Source organism: Leptidea sinapis, chromosome 37 (genome assembly GCF_905404315.1).
Source record: "Leptidea sinapis chromosome 37, ilLepSina1.1, whole genome shotgun sequence".
Lineage (NCBI taxonomy): Eukaryota > Metazoa > Arthropoda > Insecta > Lepidoptera > Pieridae > Leptidea > Leptidea sinapis.
In genome coordinates this window covers 4,424,628-4,450,800 of record NC_066301.1, presented here as the reverse complement: position 1 = coordinate 4,450,800, position 26,173 = coordinate 4,424,628, and the positions used below count along the sequence as shown (strand labels likewise).

General features: G+C 35.9%; 1 protein-coding gene across 2 annotated transcripts in view; it reads right to left on the bottom strand.

Moving 5' to 3' along the window:
- The window catches only part of LOC126975723 (terminal nucleotidyltransferase 5C), a 249,095-nt gene that overhangs the window by 5,509 nt on the left and 217,413 nt on the right, over positions 1-26,173 (bottom strand). For both annotated transcript variants that reach the window (XM_050823724.1, XM_050823725.1), the window contains one exon: positions 231-1,180. In XM_050823724.1, coding sequence (XP_050679681.1) covers positions 231-1,180 — 950 coding nt within the window. The remainder of the gene's footprint in view (positions 1-230; positions 1,181-26,173) is intronic.

Genomic DNA, 26,173 nt, shown 5'->3' with positions numbered 1-26,173 from the left:
ACAAATCTGAACTGGTTATTAACTAGTCTAAATTAATTCTGGAATTCAATGTCATTTTAAATGATAAACCAGTAAAACGAGTTTCATGAAGATCTGGGAGATTGCGCTGATACAGATTTAGACGAATAAACATAAAATACCAGCATTAATTTCATTTATTGTTTTAATTAAAGGATCTACTGTTCAATGCAAATTTAAAAGGTTTTAGATTCAAATAAACAGTTTTTTACCTGTGCTTTAGCGTCTCCTCTTCTCGTCCCACGAAATGGTTTCGAAGGTAGGCCTCAAGTTTGGCTCGTTGTTGTCCCAATTCTGGGAAGTCTATAAAGAACCTCGAGCACATGTAGCGCTCTAGGATTTTTATTTTGTCGGGCCTCGCCGGCCTGTAGGCCTTCGCGAGCAGTGCACAGTACTTCAGGAGGCCGCCACCCCGGATTTCTTCCGGTTGTCGCGTCGCGATCAATTTTTCAGACAAATGCAATAGTGCTTCGTGAAAATCTCCATATACAGACTCGCCGACCACGGTCGGGTAAAAGTTCTCTCCTATCGGTAATTGAGCACATTCGTGGAATGCAATCAGCGAGTCCAATGCGATCTGGAAGGAGTCCACAGAAAACTCAAACTGGCGCCGCATCGTGTCCACGAACTTCAGTTCCACGGATTTATGGCCGCGAGAGTTGCCCAACGATATGAGGGACCAGCGATCACCGTCGGAGTTCACCCGAACCATTTTGGAGACGTAGGCTTCTTTGAGGCCGGCCGGGGTCGCCCGCCGCCGGGGAGTGGTCGGCGGCAGCAGCGTGGCGAGGTGGCCGAGGACTGCGGCCTTGACGCGGTCGCAGTGGCGCGCCGTGGGCAGCTCGGCCGTGAAGATCAGGTCGATGTCGGAGTAGGGCTGCGGGCAGTCTCCGAGCACGTGGCTGGCGGCGCCGCCATTGAGCCGCACGTCCCGCACGGTCACGCCGGCGCCCCCCTCGCTCTGGGGGGCCCGCAGGCGCGCTCGCACGCCGGCGACCAGTTCCCGCAGCCGCACGTGCAGCGTGGGAAAGTTCCCGCGGCCGGGGATGGCGACCACCTCGTCCATGACGTCGTTCAGCCTCCTGACCTGCTCGTAGCTGAGCACGGCGTGCCTCTCGCCGCCACCGCAGCCTTCTTCTGAAGAGGTGTAGCTCGATTCGCTCTGCAACAATAATAACATGGCGTAAGGTTGGTTTATCTTTTAAATAGTATAACAGTTACAGACGCCTTACGTAGCTACGACTTCATCGAAAGTTTCAGATTTAAGTGATTAACAAATATATTAATTGACTTGATATTACTTGATAGCTCTTATGCATATTACCTGACTACTTATTAATAAGAACATTAATTACGACGTTATTAATAATTTATAATAACTGTATTTATATGCCAATGCCATACTACCAATTAGAACAATTTGAACAATACATACTAAATGATATTAGTACTGCTTTTTAGATCTACAAGAATATCATTTAGAACTTAAATTTGGCGTGGATGTGGGACTCAAACCCACACCTATATTACTATAATATCACTTAAAAAATAACTAACTGATTAGATTTGAGAAAATATTATCTCAAGTCAATTCCCTATTATACAAATATTGGGGTTGAGCAGGTTATCAACTGTAAAGTAGATCCTGTAGATGGAGCAACAACCTAAGACTTGAACAAGACATACCAAGATTTACGAACGGTACGTTACTCGAACGGTTGGCTCAGTTGGTAAGAGCACTCGACCTACCCCGAGAGACGAGTCGAGAATAGTCCATAAATTTTGGTACAAATTAAAGCACATCAAAAACCTTCCTTCCAACTATCGATTTTCGTATAATAATATTTAATTATAACCATAACCAGGCGTTAATAAGAATATATATAGCTAATAACAGCAAATATTTAACATTCCAATGAGTTAATATTATAATATATGTTATTTAAATTAATGAAAGTAATCCAAGTTGTATTGCGCTAACTTAATTGCGCTAATTAAATGTTAATGCTTGTTTTATGGTCATTACTCATTATACTGACAACCTTCATTGCGCAAACTCGACTCACTACTCAAATAGGAATTGTAGCAATTCCCTTTTAGAATCCAAAATTGTTTAATATCCAATATAAGTACCAGTAAAGCCTTAAAAACAACAAAAGAGCGAGGACGAGTTTAAAGCGCGATGAAATTTATCAGCCACAAAATTGTTCATCTGGTTTGTGTCAGACACCTCCAACAAATATCATTAATGTATATTAAAACTTAACAATTTATGTATCGCAGGGAAATGATAATAACAGAGATTTGGTCAATTCCTTAAGTGATTTGATCAAATCACGGAGTTTGTTTAAAGAACAACACGGTTTTATCAAACAAATCTAGTGATTTGATCAAATGCCAGGGTTGGTTCCGTGAAATGACAATGAGTGACGCGACTAGAAGAACTTAGAATGTAAAAGCGAGGGAAGTGAGCTTCAGACTTAAGTCATACCCCGACCCGGACAGGTTAGGTGGAATGGGTTGGCGGGCCATGCCCGCTCCGAGGTTTCACCAAATAACTGTTTTTATCATATCCCTGCGATAGATATCTTCCTCGAGAATCTCCCTATCTATTCGTGAAAACAGCATGAAAGAGGGTATAGAAGTTTTTGAGTTCATCGAGAACAGATAGACAGACGCGGTGGTCGAATTTGTTATATAATATATAGTGATGACGTAACAGCTAATGTAAATAACATGTTTACGTCAGTCGTAAGGCAGATCTGACGCAAACAAAGTCCACTCAAGTTCAACCATTAGAATTTGATTCCATCGTTATTAGAATTTAATTATAGAAAAAAATACGTATCACACCCAGTAAACAACCAATCGTGTTTGTTATTCTATTAATACAAAATAAAAATAATGAAATCAGTTGTTATTCAAATGCTATTGTTGGCATAAGAAAGGTTTGAACATTTATACGTGGAGATAGACTATGACAGCTGTGAAAACGTCGAAAAAAACAGATTTTAGAACTACCCTCAATTTTGAACAATTCACGCAGATTTTCAAAGTGTCATACAAATTACGAGTATAAGACGTAGCTTGTCACGCACACTAAACTAATATTCCTGGCCTGTTTTTATCAGTTGTCTAACAACAAGAGACTTTATCTAGACGTATTAATTATCTATGGTTCTGAATTAAAATGCCCGAAGTGAAAAATAAAAAAGCCATAGGCAAAGAATATATAATAGTAAAAGTACCCATAGCCAATACATAACGTTATGTTAGGTACCTTAATTTAATGAGTTATTTACAACAAAACAATGTTTTTAACTATATTTACAAAAAACGAAGTAAAAACTATCATGATAAATAATATTGGCAGCATTTCCGCATTGGATAGCTAGGCTGATTGACCGAAATAGCTGTCAGCGCTTGGGATTCCAGAACCTACCTCTCTCTATTGGGTAGATACATTCTCTGGATGAATCCCACGTGTTTCGACACTAAACGGCACAAAGATGTAAGTCTCACTGAGCCCGACATATATGTGACGTTGTAACGTGACAGCACTAATTGAAGTAGTTTGTACATGAGATGGAGCCAGAGTATCGACGGAAGTCGCGTCCCCGCACCAGTGCCCTACCCCATGTCCAAGGCACAAGCGTCATACCGTCAGTGGTGCTATTTTCGTCATTTCAAAATCGTTGAAGTTAAGTTTAGATCCATTTTTTTATGTAAATAAGGGGCGATAAGGGATAATAAGACGAGAAAGACGTTCAGCTGATGGTGGTGCAGTGCCAAGATTCTTGAAAACCCCAAAAATCCTGAGCGGCACTACAATTATTGCGCATGTTAACTTGAGACATAAGATGTTAAGTCTCATTTGCCCAGTAATTTCACTAGCTACGGCGCCCGACAGACCGAAACACAGTAATGCTTATATACTGCTTCCAGGCAGAAATAGGCGCCGTTGTGGTACCCATAATCTAGCCGGCATCATGTGCAAAGACGCCTCCCACTGCAACACTTTCCGCAGTCTATGTTAAAGTCAGCGTTAAATTTGACTTAAATCCTATACAAGTTTTGCTCTAGATTCGTATTCTCCTATCATTTCCCTAGGACGATATCTTAATCGGAGCTGCGCGTCAACGACAAGCTAAACTAAAAAAAATCTACTACTATTAATGGGTTATCTATTATATAATGTTTTAATGTGTTAACTCAACCAAACGTCAAAATTATGCAAAATAAGCATCTCCCAGTAATTGACGTCCTATCTTGTTACGAGACTGTTCTCGTCGTGCAATTTCGCTAAATCGTAACGTAACAATGAAGATCAGGATCGGAACTGAACCGTCAATTTGTGTTAGAATCACTGACCTTTATCATACTATACGAGTATACCACTGGACTGGCGGCTATCAAAGTGCTTTTGGCCATGTAGCGAGAGTCTGCCCTACTACAACTAGTGATGACGACCTCAGCAAACATCGATAGATGGTGAGTAACATTTACAAAAAAAATTGTGTACGCTATTACGTTGATTCCTCAAGCATAAATAACACGTAAAACTAATGAGATTAATTTAAAATGCGAGTATTGTACGTTTCTTCGTAGCCATTTGTATTATAAGTCAAAATTATTGCTGTGAACGCTCGCGCGTTGAACGCGAGTGGCGCTTCAAATAGGCACAAAAAATTTGCTGTCAAACATATGTCACTCTATTGTTGAGACATTAAGGCAGAAGGCTGAAGCTGACAAGGATGATAAAGCTGTTAAAAACCGTTCTTTTTGCTCTATGAGTCTGCATTATTGTCTTCTGGTTTCACACTTGTTGAGCCTCAGGTCCATGCTTCACGTATCTACAGAATGATCAAACTGGGTCTTGGAATTGATGAGAATGGACCTATTCAGGCTGAGCAAGTTGCAGCTGGAGAAGTACCCCACTAGAAGGTGATGCTGATGATGCGTCACGTATGGAGGAAGTAGATTATAGTGTCCTGTCTGAATAACCTGATGATTTTTTGTGATTTTATTTGTGCGCTGGTGTTGTACAGCCAAAGACTGATTTTAGTTCAAATTCCATATGTAACAGTCTGTCCAGTGGTATTTATCATATCAGTGTATAACAGGACAGTGGTTACAAGAATACGAAATTTGACTTTTTGAAATAAGGTCGCTTTGATGCTTATTCTTGTTTTGTTACGAGAATTAGCCTACTGGACGCTTGCCATCGTGATCGAGCTCTAACATTACTGGTATATTAAGAGCGGCAGATGACTTCATTGATGCTTCCCATGCACCTCTCACAGACTAGTAAAAAAAGGTAGACTCCGCGCCGTGATATTAGCAACTGAAGCACCGTAATGGTAGTGTGTGTGCGGTTACGGGGGATACTAGTAACACAATTTTTTCTCCCTTGAATAATCATATATGCCCACAAATACTTATATAGTATCGTATTACACTATTTCACAACGCACGACGGCATTTTTAAAATATTTTATTGAGACGCAAACAGATCTGTCACAGACGATGACAATTCTCATAATGGCCGCCTATCGCCCTGTAGTAAATGTGTGCGTGGGGCTATGTATTTACACGTTAATCGGCTTCTTTTAGTGCTACACTGTTATGTAAGGTGACACGGAGTCCTTATATTTTTACTAGTCCGTGGTACCTCTAAATTAAATTAATCTTAAATTCATTTCGAATATTACTTAACTGTTGCAAATAGACTCGATTGCTATGACCTTAACAGTCAGTGATTACAAAAACATGTGATGAGTTTAACATTTGCATTATATCTGTTTAGCAGGCGTGAAGTTGTTATTCTAGCTTATTACTAAAATAAGTCTATGTATATATATCTAATGTTTAATTTCTAAACATTTTGCCTAGAGTAAATAGTTTTTTAAAACACCAACCATCGCTGGAATTCCTCGTGGAACGAGATTTCGTTTCGGCAATGAAACATTAACTTTTTAAGTTGTGTTGTTTTCTAATACTGTTTTAGTAATGTTTATTTTTGAGATAAAAGTAAATATTGATAATTTATTTTATAAGAAGCCGGATTTGATTCCGATAGTTTCCGAGGGATTCTTAGTGACAGATTTTTGTGCAACTTTACGAAGACTTAATGTAACTACATACTAATATTGTGTTGTTTATGTACAAAAATTAGATTAATTTTCATATGCATTTGTTTATATTTTTTTTAGGATATGGTTATCCTACTTTGGTGTTCATCAAAATATTATTACTGATTTCGCGCGGGTCTCTCATGTAAAGACAACGCAATACCTATTAGATACTGCATATTCAATAAATTAAAGTTAGTCTAACATGCAACATACCAGTGGGAGGCTCCATTGCACAGGAAGCCGGCTAGATTATGGGTACCACAACGGCGACTATTTCTGCCGTGAATCAGTAATGTGTAAACATTACTGTGTTTCGGTCTGAAGAGCTTCGTAGCTTGTGAAATTACTGGGCAAATGAGACTTAACATCTTATGTCTCAAGGAGACGCCGAGCGGCACTGCATTGTAATGGGTAGGGTGTATCAGTTACCATCAGCTGAACGTTCTGCTCGTCTCGTCCTTAATTTTCATATAAAAAACATATATCTACATCTATTAATATACAAAATCAAAAATACTAATGATTACTTTTAAACCTTCAATCATAGTACAAGTTTGTTATGGAACAATATAAGACAACTATTTTAAAGTTATTTACATAAAACATATTTTAGTGTCAAGGCACAATTAGTAAGTAAATCGTTATGGATAACACTATCGTGGTACAGATAGCATAATATCTGGAAAATAATTTACATTTGGCAATAAAATTACGTGATAAAATACTGATAATGTGGCGGTTGACCTTTCGTAGATATTAAAATGCAGGTTTGAATTTTAAGCAGTTTTTATAAATAATTTTATAGGTCCTTATTAACTTAGATAATTTAAATACGTATAGAAGAGTATCTTGTTGCTCTTAATAGTGATTTTCATTATTATAACACTAGAAATAAGGGATTGCTTGTAACTAATTCTAGTACGCTTCATAAGATACATAATAGCTTATGTAAATGTATACACTTCTATAATAAAGTCCCAGCCACTGTTCAGGCATTATCTATAAATAAATTTAAATGTTTTATAAAAAATGGCTCTGTCGTAAATCCTATTACTCCACTGCTGAATATCTAAATGATCGGACAGCCTGGGACTAGATTGTGATTATTTTGTAGCGATAGAAATGATTGTACAATATTGTATATTTTTATTGAAAAGAGGGCAAAAAAAAAAAATTGTTGGGAGAGTTTCTTGCGCCGCTTCTTCTCTCTCAGAGCGCCATTTGTTTCCGAAGCGGTAGTAGTATCTAGTTGTTATTAGGAATGACATCAGAAAGAATTCTGAAGGAATCAATTTTGAGAGAATAAATGCCTTTTATGCCTCTTGCTTTTAGGCAACGCATTACAACAGGCCAGGCGTGACAAGCGTGAAACGTATTGTACAATTTTACCTGCGTAGGGATCCACACTCACTCATTAAAACACTGACACTCACATTAAAACACTATATTCACTCTGATAAAGAACAACAACATAAATTCAAACCAACTAATTAATAGGGCAAAACGTTACATATCTTGTTAGCGCGAAGTAAACAACTACTAGCGCCATCTATCAATTTTTATACAAACTTTATATGAGTAACATCGAAAATCAGTTAACGCAGTTAGACATTCCGCCCACCAAGGATTTATCCTTTAAAAACTAAGAGCCTTCTAAACATTTTAACAACATATAATTTTACAGAAAACATAGAACAGCTGGTTCATAATAAATTACTGAACCGCCCACCGTGAACATCTCACAGAATTAAATACAAAATCCAAAAAAAACTAAACAGTTTGTGATGAATTGAACTACTCAGACAATCTAATATACTTAAACTATAAAATTAAACCTAACTAAATACCACAATCATTTTCAAGTACACTTATTTTGCTTAAGGGTCTTTTTATAAAACCATTTTTACACTTAAGAGTAACAACCCTAGTTACATTGTCAGGTCCAACATGTTTCTGTGTAATTTTGCCTAAAATCCATTTAGATGGTGGAATGTTATCATCTCTTACAATGCAAACATCATTAAGTTTTGGTTCATACAATTTTGACTGCCACTTATATCTTTGATTTAAATTACATAAATATTCTTTAGACCACCTTTGCCAAAAGTCTCTAACTATTTTTTGAATTAACTTCCATCTATCTAATCTACTAGTATTACAGTCAATATAACTCTCATCACTAACATTTAATAAAGACTCACCTACCAAAAAATGACCAGGAGTCAATGGGAGAAGGTCATCTGCTTCATTACTAATTACGGAAATAGGACGCGAGTTTAAGCATGCTTCTATTTGTGATAGTACAGTAGCTAGCTCTTCGTATGTAAGAGTACTATCCCCGATAACTTTCTTCAAATGATTTTTAGCGCACCGTACTCCAGCTTCCCATAAGCCTCCAAAATTTGGTGACTGTGGTGGTATAAAATGCCACGTTGTAGATTCCAATGTTAATAGCTCGGCTATTTCATCTGGGAGGTTCGATTTAGCTCGATCGAACATGTCGCGTAATTGATTATCAGCACCAACAAAATTTGTGCCATTGTCGCTATATAGATCTTGACAATGCCCACGTCTAGATGTGAATCTTCTAAATGCTGCAATGAATCCCTTAGATGTTAAATCCGTCACAGCCTCAATGTGTATAGCACGTGTCACCATACAGACAAATACACAAATATATCCTTTGTAGGATTTCGCACCACGTCCTGGCGAAAACTTGATATTAACTGGTCCTGCATAATCTACCCCTGTTGCCTTGAATGGCTTGCATGGCTTTAACCTTGCTTCAGGAAGTTGTCCCATTAGCTGCACTCTATTCGCTTTTGAATGTCTTAAACAAGCAATACATCTCCTGAAATGCTTTTTGACCTGATCTCTAGCCCGTATTATCCAATATTTGGAACGAATGAAATTTAACATAACTTGTGGTCCCCCGTGAAGCGTTTTGCTATGCGCATCCGATACTAATAACTGTGTAAGATGAGACTTAGTCGGTATAATAATCGGATGCCGCGCGTCATAGCTTACGTTGGCCAAATCAATACGTCCACCTACCCTTAATAACCCCTTTTGATCCAAAATTGGGCAAAGAGTATGAAGAATGCTTCGTTTCGGTATTTCCTTTCCGTTCGCTAGTAACGTAATCTCTTCATTAAAAGCAACTTTCTGAGCTTGTTTAATGCACTTGTCTAATGTCTGATTCATTTCCTTTACAGTAATAAATCTAGGTAAAGCTTCTCTCTCAGTCTTTGGTAGTATTATTCTCCAACAGTACGAAATCACTCTTAACAATTTCGTTAAACTTGAAAATCTCATCCATTCAAAATCTTCTTTACTCTCTGTAACTTTCATTGAAATTATTCTTTCTTCTTCATGTGTCTCGTCTAGTTGTAGGTTAGGTACATTAATATCAATTTCTCTCAGCCACTGAGGTCCATGCCACCATAAATCATGTGATACCATTTCTGATGGATTTAATCCTCTTGAAGCGCAGTCTGAAGGGTTGGTCTCGGTCGAGACATGTCTCCATTGATCGTAGTCCATTATAGATAGAATTTCTGACACACGATTACTAACAAACGTTGACCATTTACTTGATCCCCCCTTCAGCCAAGCTAATACTATTGTCGAATCAGTCCAACCATATAGATTTTCCTTTGATGTAGGGATCACTTGAGATATTTCATTTAATAATTTCGCTGCAAGAACTGCGCCACACAATTCCAAACGCGGAATTGAAACTTCCTTCTCTATCGGCGCAACCTTAGTCTTAGCCGACACTAAATTCACATGCACAGATTTATCCTGATCAATGACCCGAATAAATACTGCTGCTGCATAAGCAGCCCTCGATGCGTCTGAAAACGCATGAAGTTCAACTCTGCTATCGCGTGAGCAACACATCCATCGAGGTATTCTAATTCTTTGAATTTCTACCAACTCCTTCCGAAATTGGAGCCACATTTCACTCAAGTCCTCAGTTAATGGATCGTCCCAATCTAACTGTGATTTCCATATTTTTTGGATTAATATCTTTGCTTTGATCACTACAGGTGCGATCCAACCCATAGGATCATATAGTCGTGCAATGTTTGATAAAACTTGTCTTTTTGTGATTGGATATTTTACTTCTGGAATGTTGACAACGTACTCAAAATTGTCGGATTCTCGATTCCATTGAATACCCAAAACCTTCACCATATTATCTGTTTTAATAGGTAATGTGCTGCATTTATCGTTCTTATGATTGTCATCTCTGATATACTGCAACAGCTCTTGACTATTACTGCTCCACTTTTGTAATTCAAAACCACCAGACGTCATAAGTGCATTCATCTCTTCATAGATAATTTTACCTTCTTGAATCGTTTCACATCCAGTCATAAGATCGTCGATGTAGTAGTCATTTTTTGCAATTTCTGAAGCTACAGGAAACTTACTTTTCTCGTCTTCAGCCAAACGTTGTAAGCTTTTAACCGCAAGGTACGGTGCACATGCTGTTCCAAATGTCAATGTAAGTAGCTTGTAATGTTGGACGGGCATGTCTCGGCTTGGCCTCCATAAAATTCTCTGAAAATTGACATGTTTCGGATGAACAAGCACTTGCCTGTACATTTTTACCAGATCGGCAACGATGCAAATGGGATGTGTGCGCCACCTCATCAATATGTGTCTTAAGTCCTGCTGTATCTTGGGTCCAACCATAAGATTATCATTTAGCGACACATCATTAACACCTTTGCTCGACGCGTTAAAAACAACACGAACTTTTGTTGTTTCCTTGTCATCTCTAACTACAGCGTGATGTGGCAAATAGACAGCTTTAGGATTGTCCACATCATCTGCTTCGACTAGAGCCATGTGATTAAGAGTAACATACTCACGTAATACTTTTCTGTATTCTTCATACAGCCTCGGATTTTTGTTTAGTCTTCTTTCTAAAGCCAGTAGTTTTCTCATTGCTATATCCTTTGATTGTCCGTACTGACATTCAGGATCCTCATTAGTAAACGGTAGTGTAACAATGAACCTTCCATCCTTGTCCCTTATAGTTGTAGCTTCATAGAGCGTTTCGCACATTTGCTCCTCCTTAGACAATCTTTTCTGAATTTTATCTGGTTCAGCTTCTAACTCCCAAAAACGCTTGAGATAATCGTCGTTGTCCTTGATTTGCAAATGCAAGCTTGTTATTTTAGTCTTAGCCGAAGATGAATTGGACACTTGTCCCGATAAAACCCAACCAAACGCCGTATTTTGCGCGATGAGATTTCCTTTAGGGTGTTTTATCATGCCCTCTAACAAAATATTTGCGTAAACTTCAGCTCCTAGTAAGATATCAATCTTACCCGGGGTTGCGTAATTCGGATCAGCTAACTCCAAGTCCTCAATCTCTAACCAATCAGGTGAATCTAGCTTTTCACATGGAAGCATTGATGTAAGCGAACCTAAAACATATGCGTTTACTTGAATATAAAATTCTGGATTGTGGCGCGACTCTAAATATAACATAACTAAATGTTTAATATGCATTTGACCATCTCCCAGACCTGATACGAACCCATTAACAGAAGTACGTTTTAAGCCAAGTAATTGAACCGCAGATTCTGTAACGAATGAGGCTTGCGAGCCTTGATCTAACAAACCACGCACTAAAAGTCTTTCACCATTACTTGATCGAGCCTTAAGAAGTGTTGTCGCCAGTAGAACATTATTACTCTGATTTTCACGCTTCGAGAAATTAGCCACGATTCTTGGTTCTGCTGTTGACGTACGTGCTTGAATAGTATTCTCAATCCCTGTTTTGGTGACTTCTTGTGAATTATGAGTGTTCTCTATGGATCCTTCTTTATCAAAGTGCAGCATCGTGTGGTGTCTTCTCCCACATTTCTTGCAGCATGTGGATTGTCGACATTTATTAACCACATGAGTGGGCTGCATGCAGTTGAAGCACAGACCCTTAGCTTGTACTAATTCTCTTCTCTGTTGTGTTGTCTGTTTTCCAAACTGCTTACATAGATTTAAGTAGTGATTATCTCCGCATAAAGCACACAAAGTATCCGGCTTCTTGCTCTCTTGTTGAACTGCTGTGTGAAATGATTTAGTTTTAGTGATTTGCTTTTTAGGTTGAAAACTTGTTTTAACTGTTTGCTTTCCGGAATCAATCATCTCCAAACTACGAAATCTAGCTTCAAGAAAGTCCACTAACTGCGACCAGGTAGGCAATTCCTCTGTTAGCATGCTTACTTGATTTTCCCACTGTTTGTGAGACTCTACGTCCAATCTAGAAACCACTATGTAAATCACTATTGTATCCCACGACCTTGTGTCGATACCCATATTGTTCAACGCCTTTAAGCAAGCGGTAGTTGTGTCCAGTAGTTGCTTGATAGAATGCGAAGACTCTGAAGTCGTTTGTTTTTGTGCGAATAATACTTTCATTATGGCATTTGTATTGTAACGTTTGTTGTTGTAACGTTTAGTCAGTTGCTTCCAAGCCTCTTCATAATTTCTTTCAGTGGTCGGAAAATTACGCAGCAAGCTTTCCGGTTCTCCAGATATACTACTCTTAAGATAGTGTAGTTTTTGCACTGCAGATAATTTCTCGTTTCTGTGTATTAGCGACACAAACATATCGTGAAATGTTTGCCACTCCTCATATTTGCCAGAGAAAGACGGTAATTGTATTCTTGGAAGTTTGACTTCATCATATATCGGATTATTAGTTACTGAACTAGGTTTCTCTTGAAATATGTCTAATTTTTCTTTAAGTTCTGACACATATTCGGTATATAATTCCTCAAAAGTATCAAAGTCATCATTCTTGAAATACGATAAGCCATCTACTTGTTCAGTTGTAGCAATCTGAATAAGCTCTCTATGATTATTCTTAAATTCCGTATATAAATCTTCTAAAATTGTAATTCTTGTCTCTACATATGATTTGGTAACTCTTGATTTTGGGCTCTTCTTAAAGTTCGTCAATGATTTTTCTAATCTCGCAATTAATTCTGCTTGACTTTTAATTAATTTAGCAGCCATGTCTGCGTTCAAAATCACCAATAATCAAAGAATTAAATCAATCACTTATTAAATTTATAAATGATTACAAGTCCAAAATCGATCGAAACTTTTCTAAGTTGATGATATTGTAAATTCAGTAAAATATTACAAGTCCTAAATTGATAGAATTTTTCTAAGTTGATGATCTACTTGTATATTCTGTAAAATATTACAAGTCCCAAATTGATCAAAACTTTTCTAAGTCTTTGAAATACACAAGAGTCCAAAGTCCACTTTACAATTATCCCTGGTTTCGGCACCATGTACAATTTTACCTGCGTAGGGATCCACACTCACTCATTAAAACACTGACACTCACATTAAAACACTATATTCACTCTGATAAAGAACAACAACAAAAATTCAAACCAACTAATTAATAGGGCAAAACGTTACATATCTTGTTAGCGCGAAGTAAACAACTACTAGCGCCATCTATCAATTTTTATACAAACTTTATATGAGTAACATCGAAAATCAGTTAACGCAGTTAGACACGTATGTTACTTTGTTTTTAAGATATTTGAATGTATTTGGCGATAACTTCAACTCAAATTCTTATAAGCGATGGATAAATTATTTAATAAAATGAAACTATGTGTAGTTATAGTTGATATCCTCTATATTTACTTTATATACTAATAATTGGAGTCGGCTATACTGTGAAAGCTACTGAACCGATCGGAATAATACTTATACCATAAGATGGAGCGTGGTTTGGAGAGTTTTGGAAGGAATCTATATTTTTTAACTTTGAAAATATAGTATAATATGAGAAGTTATACGGAGAGAAAAAAAGAGAAGAGGAAAACTTGAATTTTTTTTTAGCTGTTTTTAGCAGGATGACGTTTTGCACACAAGAATTAAAATAAACCAGGCAATCTTCTTTATTTCCAAGCCCTGGGCGATCAAATATTACTCAAATTTGGGGTCACTATCTGATTAATTCTATATTTAAAACATAATAATATATATAAAATAAAAAATAATGTTTAAAATTGTATGTCTGTCAGTAATATCTTTCGTATAAACTGCATAACAGCTGGACCGATTTTTATTGGGATTTCCACCGGCATAGCCTTTATAAGGAGTAGCTTGGTTTGCTATTAATTTATTTAATGTAGGCAAAAGTGATTTAAATATGGACGTACAAAGTACACATGTCAGAAGTGAAACCTGCATTGCGCAGGAACCTCTAAACTGCATATGAAGTCCTAGTACATGTCGCTAGGATGACACATCATTTCAACCGCTATGAAAGATATTACTATCACCGCTACCACATTTATGTTCTCCTGGTGCCTATGTAGTAGTAATACGTCGTGCGCTTGACGTCATAATATATTAAGATATACTCGCGTCATAAATAAGACAGTCTCTTCTTCGCCAATGATCACCTGCTATCAAGACCCTGTATAATGCTTCCTTTCTCAATTTCTCTCACGTTAAATCTTATAAATTAATGTGTCTGTCTTTTTTTCTGTCTCGCTATTTCGTTTCATCGATTTTCAAATCACAACGATGCTAAAGAAGTTTCCTCTTAAACAAGGATTCCGCAAACCTACAAGCACTCTATAAACTGATAATAGGGATTTACTTAGCTGCGTTTCATTCATTATGAAAATATGTGTTTACCAGCAATATTCTACGCTGAGCTAAATAAACAATAATGTTATAGATAAATGAAATACCTTTTATCATATATGAATTTTAGCACGCATTTGAAACAGAAACAAATAATATGTTTATTGCGTTACAGAATGCTTACAGATACGTGCCTATTTTTAATTATTTCATTCAATGCATTTATTTACCGAACGTGATTATTGAGTGAATTGTCTGTAAGCCATTTCGCCACATCGCTGTGCGGCGTTCGAAATACGCAATGGACTTTACTGGATATCATACCTAGTTATTTACTTTTGCAGCAAATATAATGCCAGTAGGTATATGGGGTAACGAATATACTATAACATGCAATAAATTAATTACCAGTAGGAGGCTCCTTTGCACAGGATGCCTTCAATATTATGGGTACCACAACGGCGCCTATTTCTGTCGTGAAGCAGTAATGTGTAAGCATTACTCTGTTTCGGTCTGAAGAGCGCCATAGCTTGTGAAATTTCTAGGCAAAGGAGACAGCGTCTTAAGGCAGAAAACACGCAAACATGGTGTTTTTAGACAAGTTTTGTGGTGAAAGTATAACATTTCGAGCTATGAACACTACTTAATCCTGTTACACATATCCTTAAGTCTTATTTGTAGGTTGCTAATGCTTGTTGTTGGCTATAGTTAACACTGCCGAGCCTTTTTGAACTACTACATTTATTTGAAGTTAAACAGGTTTTTGGCATGCTGTGACGCATTTTTTTGGTACTTCTCTCAGAAAAGTTATTCTCGTAGCTTGTACTCTTTTGTGTAGGTTCATTTATTCAGATTAGTAGTGAATAACGAGGATTGTAAGCATATAAACTGTTTTCCACGCAAGAATTTTGAAAATATTGGCTTTGTTACATAGATGGCGGGCCGGCAGCCGTGAACTCATATCGCTCAAGGTCGCTGGCATTTAGTGTCGCCTTAAGTCTCAAGGTGACGAAGCGCATTTGTCGTGCCGCTCAGATATTTTTGAGTTTTTCAAGAGTCCTGAGCGGCACTGCATTGTTATGAGCAGGGTGTTCCAACTACCAAGGGTTGAATGTCCTGCTGCCTCATCCCTTACTGCTATAACTTCAGAGGTATAGTAATTAATGTGTTGCAAATATCGGATGGGCGGACACATACTGATACGTCCCACAGTAAAACAGATATAAATCGAGTAGTGAACGCGATACCGATCGTGAACTTGTGTTTCGCGTGTGAACATAACGTGTGAACCGCAGCACGAACGTTACGCCGTCTCTGATTTATAACCAAACAATGATACCAATACAATATAGTTTGACGACCTCAATGAAAGTGCAAGTCCATTCGTTCCGTAGTTAGGTAATGATGACGTCACGTCTCTAACGAAAGTTAAGGCCCGAATCGACTTTGAATATCGAAAATTCACTCTTTTTATAACCGTTTTTCTCTGAATTAATTTAACTAGCAGTTCTTATAAAAATATTATCATTCATTCATTTAAGTTCCTGTATAGCTGGGGCAGAGGGCATGTCTCTTAATTTTACTCCAGGTGTTTCCGATGCCTTTCGCTTCGTATATGGCGACCACTATAGTCCAGTGGTTAGTGACCCTGCCTACTGAGCTAGAGGTCCCGGGTTCGAATCCCGGTACGTGCAATCATTTTCTATCAATCAATTTTTATATATTTATGTATGTTTAAGTAAGTATATTGTATTAAATATATATTGTTGTCTTGTACCCATAGTACAGGCTATGCCTAGTATGAGACAAGATAATTTGTGTCAGAGTGTGTCAATATTATAAAAAAATGACAATCCACCGCAAGGTTTTCTTTGTATGGCCACGTTTGCGTTTTCCTTGAGGGTCCCAGTCTAGGGCTTGCCTCGGTATATGGTTAGGATCCCTCCAGAGTGTGTGGCATAGCCAGCTCCATTTATGGTATTTGATAGAATACGTCTGATAGTTATTAAAATACAGCGCAATTAATAATAGTTAAAATAAATAAGCCATCCTATGGCATCAAAAAAGACATAATATTTAGTATTATAGAACAAAATTTAAACTCGACTCAATTATATCTGGATATTTCTAGAAAACTTTTTAATTATGCATAGGCATAAGTAGACAGTTATAAGCTATGTATCTGTAATCCATCAGCGGATTATTTTACTTTCAATAATAAAGATAAGATAAACGAAATGATATCACAAAATAGAATTATGAAAATCCATCAGAAACACTGTTTTCATGACATATCTTTGAATTTGTATAGGAGAAAGAGAAGATTAGAATTATTCATTTAAATAAAACACTTTTGTAATTGTATCGTTGTTTTAGATTTTTGTAACTTTTGGAGTCGGTGTCATCCAAGATAGGTTTGTTACTACATACATAGTTATAGGTGAGATGTGCTTGAGTCGTGAGGAGGCGAGAGGCGAAAGCGGGTCGCGGCGGAAGGACACCGACTCCAAAAATAACAATAATCTTAACTAGAATTAGATTAATTAATTAGATTGTGCAAAAATACGCAATTATTTTTATACTTTTTAGTGCACATTATATTTATTGTTTTGGAATAGTGTTTTTGAAGTCGGTTGTTTTTTTGTTAATTTTTTTTTATTTTAACATTGGATTTTTGTGTAAAAGTTATATTTTATTATTATTTTAGCTAACCCGACATATTGGGCACCTTTCTAGAACACGTTTTCAGGGGGACGGAATTACACGCGTTTTAATCCTTTAAAAGTGTTTTATTTCAATGTGAAACACTCGCGTAAATCAAAGAAAATGCTAGAATTCAATTAAAATAATATTATATTAAGTTGTTCACGGCTTAAAAATTAACTAAGTATTTGGTTTTGAACAGCCATGCATCGAAATAACAAGAAATCTAAACAATTTGTTATATTTTTAAAGTGATAACCCTCACTCCTAGGATTAATACACAAATAAAATTTGAAAACAAAATGTTCGAGTGACGGTATCGTCATAAAATCTTGTATGCTTTGTTCAACTCTCAGGTTGTGGCTTCATCTACAGGATCTACTTTACAGTTGATAACCTGCTCAACCCCAATATTTGCATATTAGGAAATTGACTTGAGATGTCGCTATTGTATATCTAAACAATTTGTTATGTTTTTAAAGTGATAACTTCAACAAGAAATCATTGACTTTGAAACCTAATTAATGATTCAGAAAAACCATTGTCAATCAAATTCTTGTTCTTGTACAAGATTTACGTCATAATATTTTATTAGTACAAGTGTTTTTAAACAGGCGCGGGCGTAAACGAATAAAATACGTCTACAAACTATTTGTTAAAAATATTTGTTCTTTTTCTGCGTAGTAATAATGAAAACTGAAGGTCACGCCTTTGATAGTCTGTGAAATTGGAAACACAACTAATAAATTATTTCCGTTTCAAATTTCGTTAATAACTTAGATGTAATTTCCGTTTAATAAATAAATAAAAAAAAACGTTTTAAAAATAAAAACCGTCTAAACCTTCGTTAATAACTAAGATGTAATTTCCGTTTGAATAAATTAATAAAAAAAAAACGTTTTACATATAAAAACCGTCTCAATCTTCGTAATGTGTAACTTCTATTAGAATAAACAAATAAATGAACATTTTAAAAATAAATATATATATTTTATATTTTAATTTCAAACATGCTTAAAAAGTAGGTAACGAAAGCGGTGGAACAAAAAAAACAATAACATATAATATTAATTAATTAATATTAATCTATACTAATATTATAAAGCTGCAGTGTTTGTTTGTTTGTTTGAACGCGCTAATCTCTGGTACTACTGGTCCGATTTGAATGATTCTTTCAGTGTTGGGTAGTCCATTTATCGAGGAAGGCTATTGGCTAGGTTTTTTTTCCAAAATTAGGGATCCGTAATAAAATTGCTATTTTGTAACACAAGGTGTAAAATCGAAAACCTATTTTTGCGTGCGCTGCAAAAACTATTGACAATAGAACAAAATGATGTACAGGCTATAATATAGGCAATATTTTATTACTTATAAAACTATCGCGTGAATTATACTTTATATGGCAAAACAACGTTTGCCGGGTCAGCTAGTATTATATATTTTTGTGCAAGCATTTATATAATGAATATGGATGTTTGTTTCGGAGTCATGGATGTTTATATGTATTTATGTATGTTTATTTGTATTTTTGTATGTTTAAGTAAGTAACTAAATAAATCGTTGTCTTGGAACCCATAACACAGGCTATATATGCCTAATTTGGGGCAAGATAATTTGTGTAAAAAAGTGTGTCAATATTATTCTTCGGTCGAGGACGCGTTTAACCCTAAGCTCTAGGCATTATTTTTTAATTATGATACTGTAAAAGCAAATATCGAATTGTACACCTTTTCCTTTTTTTGAAGTCGGCTGGAAAATAAAAGAAGATATTTCCAGTCGAAATAGTTATATCAATAATTTTTACCGTTGTTATTCGTTCTCGTAACAATATAACATATTATCTCTTTCTAACATCATCATCATCATCATCAGCCGGAAGACGTCCACTCCTGGACAAAGGCCTCCCCTAAAGATTTCCACGACGATCGGTCCTGTGCTGCCCTCATCCAACGTATTCCGGCGATCTTGACCAGATCGTCGGTCCATCTTGTGGGGGACCTACCAACACTGCGTCTTCCGGTACGTGGTCGCCATTCGAGGACTTTACTGCCCCGACGGTCATCTCTCCGTTGAACTATGTGCCCTGCCCACTGCCACTTCAGTTTCGCAATCATTTGGGCTATGTCGGTAACGGTAACTTGGGCTATGTTAGTTCTCATGCGGATTTCCTCATTTCTGATTCGATCTCACAAGGAAACTCCGAGCATAGCCCTATCCATTGCTCTCTGAGCGACCATGAGCTTTCTCTTTCTATGAAACCATTCAAATGTGCTCAAAGATCTGTATTGTTATATTCAGTCGGCATACCTTTTCAAATACCTTAATCTATATCTATATATATAAAAATGAATTGCTGTTCGTTAGTCACGCTAAAACTCGAGAACGGCTGGACCGATTTAGCAAATTTAGGTCTTGAATTATTTGTGGAAGTCCAGAGAAGGTTTAAAAAGTGAATAAATAGGAAAATGCTGCTAAATTAAATAAAAACAACAAATTTGTTTTTCCCTTGATGTGTCCATACATAATTTCTATGAGAGAATTTATTGACGCACGGTTTGGCAGTTCTGCTTTGAAACAATTTCATTACGACAGCAGGGTGCATATTTTACGAAGTAATTTTTGATGTTATGATATATTATTGACAAATTCATATAAAAACATTATTTTATTTATTATATACAGAACAACGTCTGTCGGGTCAGCTAGTAGTTGATATAATTTAAGAGGTTATTTCTGTCCTTGAAAAGGTTTTAAAATTGAATTGTATTTCACAACATTCTTACTGTGTTTTTATAAGGAAACAATTGGTGGAAATTGTCTTGCTCTGGGAAAATTGAGTTCTATAAACAATGGCAAATACAAAATTATAGCAGTTTTTACTGGTAATATTGTTTTCCACTTGAGTCATTAATTCATTACATCGTCTAAAATATAAATCTCAAGATAGGTAAAAATTTTAATTTTAATAAAAATAACAACTTTTGTTCATAATTAGATACAAAATATGTGTGTGCACTATTCTTATATCTTATGAAAGTTTTAACTTTTAAGTTCGGTCAACCGTAAGATAATTTTTTTTAGGAATATTACAAAGGCTTGAAATAGACTAGAGTATAGCAATATTGTATTATAAATTCAATTTTAAACCAATTTTTTAGTCGTGCTCAAATGAATTTCGCTCCATAAGTCGCCAATTAGTGACGATATTAAAACTACTTTCAAATTTTAAGCTAAGAATTACTTCTGTTTTTTTTTGGGTTTCGAATGAGGATTGTCCGTTCGTCTATGAGACAGCTGAACAGCTTGGAGTAATACATTGTGAAAAATCTAAAAATCTTGCTTTCGTAAAAAATCATATTGCTGATACTAATTTTCAATAAACTTAAAGGAGGAATGGTGTGAATATGTAACAATAAAATGGATCGTACTTTTTTTACAATGATTGTGATTACCAGTGGGATTACCTTTGCACAGGACGCCGGCTAGATTATGAGTACCACAACGGCGATTTTTTCTGCCGTGGAGCAGTTATGTGTAAACATTACTGTGTTTCGGTCTGAAGGGCGCCGTAGCTAGTGAAATTACTGGGGAAATGAGACTTAACATCTCATGACTCAAGGTTCAGAATTTTTGTGTTTTTCAAGAATCCTGAGCGGCACTGCATCGTATCAATTACCATCAGCTGAACGTCCTGCTCGTCTGGTCCCTTATTTTTATAAAAAAAAACATCTGCCATTCACAAAAAACTTCTTTTACAAATATTTATGTATTATTTTTTTTGGAACACACACTGATCGAGACAATACAAGTACTTATACTGGGACGGATATCCGCGTGCACTTTGCGATAACGTAATACAGTTTGCATAGATGCTTTCGATTTCAATGAAACAGCAGAAGTAAAGCGACGTGACTCCACGGCACGGAATACAAATACGTGTTGCTTCATACTTTGGTCTAGACATCGTATTGTTTATGGCACTCGTAACACTACCGACGAAACTCACAGCTGATTATAACGACGCAACATTTGTGTCTGAGTCGGAGGTAGCAATATTCTAATGATAATAATCATTATAATATTGACCTACTTTCACACAAATTATATATTTCTTTATGCCAATACAGGACGAGCAAGACGTTCAACTGATGGTAATTGATACGACCTGCCCGTTACAATGCAGTGCCTTTCAGGATTCTTGAAAAACCCAAAAACTCTGTGTGACACTACAATTGCGCTCGTCACCGTGGGACATAAGATGTTAAGTCTCATTTGTTCTAGACCCAGGTTCGGTTTATTGTGAAGGTCAAGTATCTTATTCTTCATGTGCATCTCCATTACTAGAGGTCAGCAGTCACTTTTTTAAACTTCTCCTTGTCCATGGATAAGCGGAATAGTTCTTGGACTGTCTTGATGGCAGTCCAGCCCCTTATGATTCTGAGCCATATACACCAGACAACGATATATTTAATACTAGCTTACCCGGCAAACGTTTTTTTGCCATATAAATTGTATTGATCTTTTGCTTGCTAGTTGATAAGAGATGGCGCTAGTTGTATTCATTAGTAACAATCACACTTCTTTTATATTGTGTATAATTCACACTATAGTTTTATAAATTATAGCCTATTTGTTATTCTGGTGTGTAAGCTATATTATTGTAAAGTTTCATCAAAATCTATTCAGTAGATTTTGCGTTAAAGAAGTTCAAACATACATCCAGACATACAAACTTTCACATTTATAATATTAGTAGGATAATATACTTACATAATTAAACATATATACACACACGTATACATTTATAATCATCCAACAAACATTGCACCAACGGAATACCAACCACTTGAACTTGGAGAACGTTAAATTTAAATTGTACTTAAAATGGACGAGGCGGGACTTAACAACTCGGACGGTTGCCTCAGTTAGTAAGAGCGTTCGCATGAAACCAGAGAGGCGCCGTTTCGAATCCCGCATCGTTCATAAACTTTGGTACAAATAAAAAAAAAATTCCTATATTTAATCCCAGAAGTAAGAAATATCGAACTGTTTAGAGAACATCAATTCTTCTTGGATGGATCAATAAAAAGTAAGAATTCGTAATATGTTTTCAGTTACTTTTATTTGTCGATTAAGTCGCCATTACTTAATACCCTTGGAATATAATAATATCAGACTTTAAATTCCTATAGTTAAAAACCATTTATGCTTCACACCACTAAAACCCTTTTCTTGTAGGGACTACGGTTACATATTCGAGTTCCAGTCCTTTCCAATAATCCTTAACCAACAGGCAAAAATCTTGAGGGGCTAGGTCATTTGAGTATTTATTTAGGCATACAAACAAACTACAATAAATTTTGAATTAAATAATATAGTATACAAAATATATATATATGTATTTACATATCTGTATGTAGTTCACTAATAGCGTGCACAGCATGCTTTTTACAAAGGTAACAAAATTTTAGTAAAAAGTATGGAGTAGGTACATGTCAGATAGTCTTTATAATATTATTCAGTGAGCTTAGGATTAAACGCGTCCTCGGCCGGAGAATTTATTCAAACTTAATTATTATTATTTTAGAAAATGACTTATGCCCACAAATTGGAATTGCGGAGAAAAACCGGTTCAAGGGTCAATGTTCAAGGTCATGCAAACTAAATCTACGCGGCTTTACAGTGGAAAGACGAAGTTATGGATAAAGAAGTAATTCAGTAGCTATTATTGAGTGTTTAAATAAAACACTTAAAGGATTAAAACTCCTGTAATTTTCCAGAGCACGTTTTCAGGGGGACTGGTCTGGAAAGGTCACTAAGCATCGGGTTTGCTAAAATAATAGTACAAATGTAATTTTAACGCAAAATCTGTTGTAAAAACACAGTTACGCGCGTTTTAATACTTTAAGAAGTGTTTTATTTCAATGGTTAATCAAAGAAACTTCTTGAGTGTCAAAATATCAGAGCGCATCGTTCAATGATGTTCTTCAACACGTTACTCGCTATTTGACGTACTTTCGATTTCGTGAGGCCGCGGCTAGTAATTAGCATGGCCTCGGCATACGTGAACTGCGTAATACGGAACGGAACTAGAACCAATTCAGAATACCGTCGCGGACTTGAATACGAGAACACTTACGTACAGATTATGGTATAGGTTTTCATTACGGACATAACTTCGATGAAGAAGAGGTTTACACTAAGGACGCTGTAGACTAGTTTTCCTTTTTGAAGTGAAAACTTCTTTAGCTGCGTTGGGCACTTTTTGGTACGGGAAAATATTATGGGTTCGCGTCACCGACGTGCTCATGACTAGCGCCCGCGATAAATAAATTATTAAAAAATAAATATTATATATAGTTGGTTTGATATTAGGACGTGTCACTTTTCCGGTGAACGTCTTGATATCGTCATGTTTTCAAATAAAAATGGCATTTGTTTTGTAAATCCAATTTTGTATTTTATTAACTTTGGCTTATCAAAGAATGCCTTATCAATTCCGTTTTGATAAACTCATTAAGTCGTAATTAAGTATATTGATTATCTTAGGTACATGTGTACTTAAAAAATTTACGAAAAGTAATTTAATATATGTATATACAGGATGTCCCAAAGTTATGGGACATGAAGGGAAAGTACCTTAAATATCGTAGATAGGGTATTTTACTGAAAGAAGATTTTATCTTATTTTTAAAAGTTAGTAATTCTGCATTCAAAGATTTTCTAAAAATTACTTGCCTCGTCTGGGAATCGAACCGACTTAAATGTAAAAAAAACACCCCTACTTTTATGATATGTAATATGAGGAAGTAGTCAATTAAGTGGGTATTTTTTTGTAAATTAATTAATTAAATGCTCAAAATGTGATCCCTCCTATCTTACGCAAATTGCCAATCTTTTAATGAGCCCGCAGCCTTTTGATTTTCTTATAATTTTATGGTGAATACTCGATATGGCACAATTCTGTTTGTAACTCGCCCACGTTCTCGTATCGCTTTTAAAGTAAAAAAAGACTATGCTATAAAGTATTTTAATTATGAAGTGGGTACTTGTTTACGAATAATCAATGCTATCTATGGAATGATAATATCTCTACTTTTCGGACGTCGTCGTCGGCAATAAATAACTTTCTTGAAATTTGACTCAAACATTTTACGTTGCTCCTTTCTTTTAAAATACTATGTTACTTAAGAAGAGTTATTAGTTTTTGGCTATTCTTTCGATTGGCATCGCAAAAGTAGGGGTGTTTTTTTTTACATTTAAGTCGGTTCGAGTCCCAGACGAGGCAAGTACCTAATTTTTAGAAAATCTTTGAATGCAGAATTACCAACTTTTTAAAATAAGATAAAGTCTTCTTTCAGTAAAATACCCTATCTAAAATATTTAAGGTACTTTCCCTTCATGTCCCATAACTTTGGGACACCTGTATATATGAGCCTTAGTTGAAGCGTTTCTTTATTTATTACCATTTTTCTAGGGTAACCAGGACATACATACTCTCAATAGTCGTTAAGTTGGACAAATAGTGATTTGTTCATCTGTCAGTCCCATTCAAGAAAGAATTCTTAATGTTTTTGACAGGATAAAAATCCAATTCCGAAAGAGATTATTGTTATTATATACTTCCTTCACGAATGTTGTGAGAACTTCAAACACGCTATTATTGCGAAAGATAACAAAATACTTATAATATGGAATAGACAGAGCCCATAAAAATAAAAAATATATTTACTTTTGTAAATATTCTAAATCGTGTTTTTATTATGGCTCCTAAACTGATATTCTCGTAACCGTATATACAATTAAGATAATTTATACATCTGGATAGTCTCTTGCTGTGAGACAACCGATAAAAACAGGTCAGGTTTAATACTTCAGTGTGCGTGAGAAGCTACGTCTTACACTTGTGATTTGTATGACACCTTATGTAAGTGTGCGTGAATTGCTCAAAATACAGTTCAATTTTAAATTCTGATTTTTCGACGTTTTCACAGCTGTCATAGTATATCGAGAAGTAGAAAAGATCTTAGGTTTACAAATAGTATTCAGATGGAGTCTCCAATGAAGTAAATAACATTTGCTTGGAGATTGATGAAACATTTATTTTTCGCGTATGAACTTTGAAACTCATGCAAATGAATACAATTGTTAAATATTATAATACAATAGTTTTGTTGAATGGATCACCTCTGGTAACAATCTATTTATTATTAGGCGCCGTGAATTTTGTGCACACTTCGATATCTATAGACAGAAAAGAAATGGCGGATTTGTGATCTACCAAAAAGGAAGGTTCATGCTGGTACGGTAATGCTGGTAAAAAAACGTTGGTAGGGATCCAACGTACAGGAATATACCTAACACTAGGTGCTATTTTTTTAACAGTTTTCTTTATTTGCGTGGCAGCCATTTTGAAAATACAGGTTTTTATTTTAGATAATTTATACATATAGATAGAGCCTATTGCTGCTAGACAACCGATGATAACAGGCCAGGTTTGTTCCTTAGGAGTGTGTCTTTGATTCCCGATTTGTATGTCACTTTGTGTTGGTTTAGTGCATTGCTCAAAATAGAGGTTAACTTTCAACCTCAATTTAATATTCAAAGACGTATAAATGATCTAAGGTTTTTCTGTATAGTTTTTGTGCTTTATGTGAAATAGCTCGCTTCGAGAT